The sequence below is a fragment of the Lolium perenne genome, chromosome 1 (assembly GCF_019359855.2).
Source record: "Lolium perenne isolate Kyuss_39 chromosome 1, Kyuss_2.0, whole genome shotgun sequence".
In the NCBI taxonomy this organism is placed as follows: Eukaryota; Viridiplantae; Streptophyta; class Magnoliopsida; order Poales; family Poaceae; genus Lolium; species Lolium perenne.
In genome coordinates, this window is record NC_067244.2 from 49330968 (window position 1) to 49334444 (window position 3477).

The following is a 3477-nucleotide window of genomic DNA, read 5'->3' on the forward strand; positions in this document are numbered from 1 at the left end:
GGAGTGATCTGAAGCCACATTATTCTTATTTTGCATCTCTGGCCGGTTATGACTACCTGATGGTAGGATGAACAAAGGGAACTGGTAAATGCATGCATGAACCAATCAATCAATATCTGAAAATTATAAGATAAACTAGTACATATATTGATTGTATCAAATGCGTACACCACATTGGTTTACATGTAGGGATCGAGATCCTCTATCTTTTCTCAAACTAAGAACCCTAGCTAGAAGCACGGCAATTTAACAAAAGCAGCTTCCAAGTTCCAACCCACGGCGTCACCGATAGTCCTACTTGAACCAAGGCTTCTCGAGGGCCTCCGCTGCGGTGAGCCGCTTCGCCGGCTTACTCTCCAGGAGCCCGCTGAGCACCTCGAAGCCGGCGGACGGCAGCCTCCATAAGGGGAACCGGCGCCGAAGAGGATCCCCGAGTAGCTTCGTCTTCAATCCTGCTGCTATCCTCGTCAGCTTCGACTTGTTTTGCCCGGGCAGCTTCGACTTCCACTCTGCCGCTATCCCCGAGTACCCAGCCCAGTCCTTGATCTTCTTACTCTTAGGGTCGACGACGCGGAACATTTTGCTCATGATCTTTTCTTCCGAGTCGTCGGGGCCGAAGGTGGGCATGCCGGTGCCCGAGAGGAGGTCGGCCATTATGCATCCGATCCCCCACGTGTCCACGCGCTCGTCGTACTCGCACGAGTGCAGGAGGAGCTCCGGCGTGCTGTACGCTGTCGCAATTGTCACCTCCGGCTGCTTCGGGCCGCGCTCTTTCTTCCGGGAGATCCCAAAGCCTCCGATCTTGTAGACGATGTCATCCTCCTTGAGCTCGCCGTCTTGGATCGCCCCCTTCGGCCTCCTCTCCGTCGTGTCCTCTGTGCCGTCGTCGAGGATCACGTTCTCGGGCCTGATGTCCAGGTGCATGATGCCGGTGGCGTGCACGGAGTTGACCCCCTCGAGGAGCGCCTTCATGATCCGGCACACCTCGGCCTCGGAGAACCGACGACGGCGATGGGCACGGCGCTGCATGTAGCCGCGTAGGTTGAGGCGGCCGGCGTACTCCATGATGAGGAAGGAGTCGTCGGAATTTACTTTGGGGACGACTTTGTCCAGGAGCTTCACGACCGAGGGGATGCCGTCGCACGTCCTCAGACACCTGCACTCCCGCCAGACCTCTTTAAGGCCGGAGAAGATTAAGTCGTCGCCGGCGTCAATCCCGGTCCCGCTGAGCCGCTTCACGGCGACGATCCGGTTCTCCTTGGTGTCCCACGCCTTGAACACCTCGCCGTTCATGCCCGCGCCCAGCCTCGCCAGCGGCTCGTACCGCGCCATGTAGGCAGGCCAGGCAGCCTTATTCCGGTGGCCGCCGCCGCTCCTACTCGTGGTAGCCGCCATCGCAGAGCAAGACGATTCGATTCTTCTGGTTCAATCGCTGCGGAAGAAACAAGCGCAACCAGTTGAGTTCGATAAATGTAGCTAGTTTAGTGCCCCTTATGTAGGCGCACTGAAAACGTAGACCGCACGCGATGGCCTGGACTCCAACTTCTGCTCCAACTCGGAGTCAAAACCGATGACATTCGTAACCCAGAAACTGTTCATGTACACACATGTCTGGATCGAAAACATGGACTGGACGCGTGCCTGGAGTCCAGCTCGTGCTCCAACTCCGAGCCTGAACTGATGAAACTATTTGACGGATTTTTTCTGACAGAATTTACAACAATTAGGCAAAGTTAATGTCAAAAAATTATGCAGAATTTTCCTTAAACACAACTTAATTTGTTTGAACTCAATTTAGTAATGCATTAAATACTTGTAATCACGAGTTCAGAACTCTTATACTAGGTCGTCAAACAGATTTCAAACTATTGTTATGTCATCCGATCCTTTCTCTTGCCCAAATGGCATAGCACGAGCACCCACTCTCCAATCCGCACACACTCGACCGTCTGTAAAGTCGATCACCAAGATCTGGATCATGTTGAATGGAATCATATACTCCAGTCGTATTGCAGCTGCGGCTAGGGTTAGCCTTTGCCCAGCAGCCCAGGTCGCCCGAGACCGATCAACACGGTGGCATTTTTCAGCATACCATCTTCTGAGCACATCTTTGATGTTTTTCTTCAGAAACAATCTGCATGATCAACTTTTGTGAAATAATAACATTACCAAAAATTTCGCTAGACATACCGGCCATATAGATTTGCTAGATAGGTATAGTGCCATCATGTCGAAGAGTCAGATGGCCGCCAAGGTACCCATCCTCAGCAGATACACATTTTCTTTGCTGACAATGTGTATGTATAGAAACTCTTATTTTCAAGAGATACTTGGTTGGAATTTACTAGAAAAACAGGCGCGCTTCACCGCGCCGCCTGGCATTGTCTTAGAACATGGCCGGTGTGATGCAATCATGGGTGCTTTGGCGTAGGATGTGGTTTTGGACTTTTAGTCCTCTGTCTTATTGGCACAAGATGATGTAAATGGGTACTAAGAATCTGTATGTGACAAATGTTTGCACGAACGCTGAAACCTCACCTTGATGTCGTTATTATTTATTGGTAGAATGCTGAAAGAATCTCCCTAGCAAAAAGAATTCAGAAGGACCCCCACATACATGGGTTTTCATTTTATAGATAGAAGAAATTTACTCCAGGAAAACCAAACATTAGTTGTGATTTGAAAACATCTATGCAAGAATGCACCGAAAGATACCAAGAATGCAGATACTTGGAAGCATATACAGCTGTGATTTTTACTTAAATAACCCTTATTTCCCTCGGATTACTTGTAGGACATGTGACATTTTGAGGATCTGAAAATGGTCAAACAATTTATCTCATAATCCAAGTGAGCATGGATATATTTTAGGACAAAGAAAAAACAATCAATGGAAGATAATCATCTAAGACAAACTAAAGATGTATACATATAATGCATCAAGCCGTATAAATAAACAACTGTGATTGGACTTGCTCTCTGGTGTAATCCTTTTTTTCAGAAGAGAGAACTTCACATTATCATGGTGCCATGCGGGCATAATTCTTGTTTTACAACGGCCAATCGCCGTCCACACACGTGCACCTCGATCGCTTCTTCTGCACCACGGACTGGGAAGAAAGCCACGGAGAATGCCACCTGCGCTGCCTCGCCTACGTCGTCTCTGATCACTCCCCGCTACTGCTGGATTGCTCGTCCATGCCTGCCGGCCATCGCCGTTTCCGCTTTGAGGAGTTCCGGTTGCCCCTGGACGGGTTCCACGACACGGCCACCACGGCCTGGAACTCTGTCCACCATACCGACCCCTTCCAGCGACTCTGGCTGTGCCTGCACGCCACGGCGCGCAGCCTCACCAGCTAGAGCTCCAAGACGGTGGGTAGCGTCAGGATGCGCATGGCGATCGCCAGGGAGCTTATCCTCCGCTTCGACAAAGCTCAGGAGGATTGTGCCCTTTCCGCGCACGAGATCTGGCTGCAC

The 3477-nt window shown here is 50.4% G+C and overlaps 1 protein-coding gene across 1 annotated transcript; it reads right to left on the bottom strand.

Annotated features, from left to right (window-relative positions):
- Positions 1-294: 294 nt before the first annotated feature.
- Positions 295-1395, bottom strand: LOC127330955 (putative cyclin-dependent kinase F-2). The gene has a single exon (XM_051357040.1). It carries the CDS (start codon positions 1393-1395, stop codon positions 295-297), a length of 1101 nt encoding a protein of 366 aa, XP_051213000.1.
- Positions 1396-3477: the final 2082 nt, after the last annotated feature.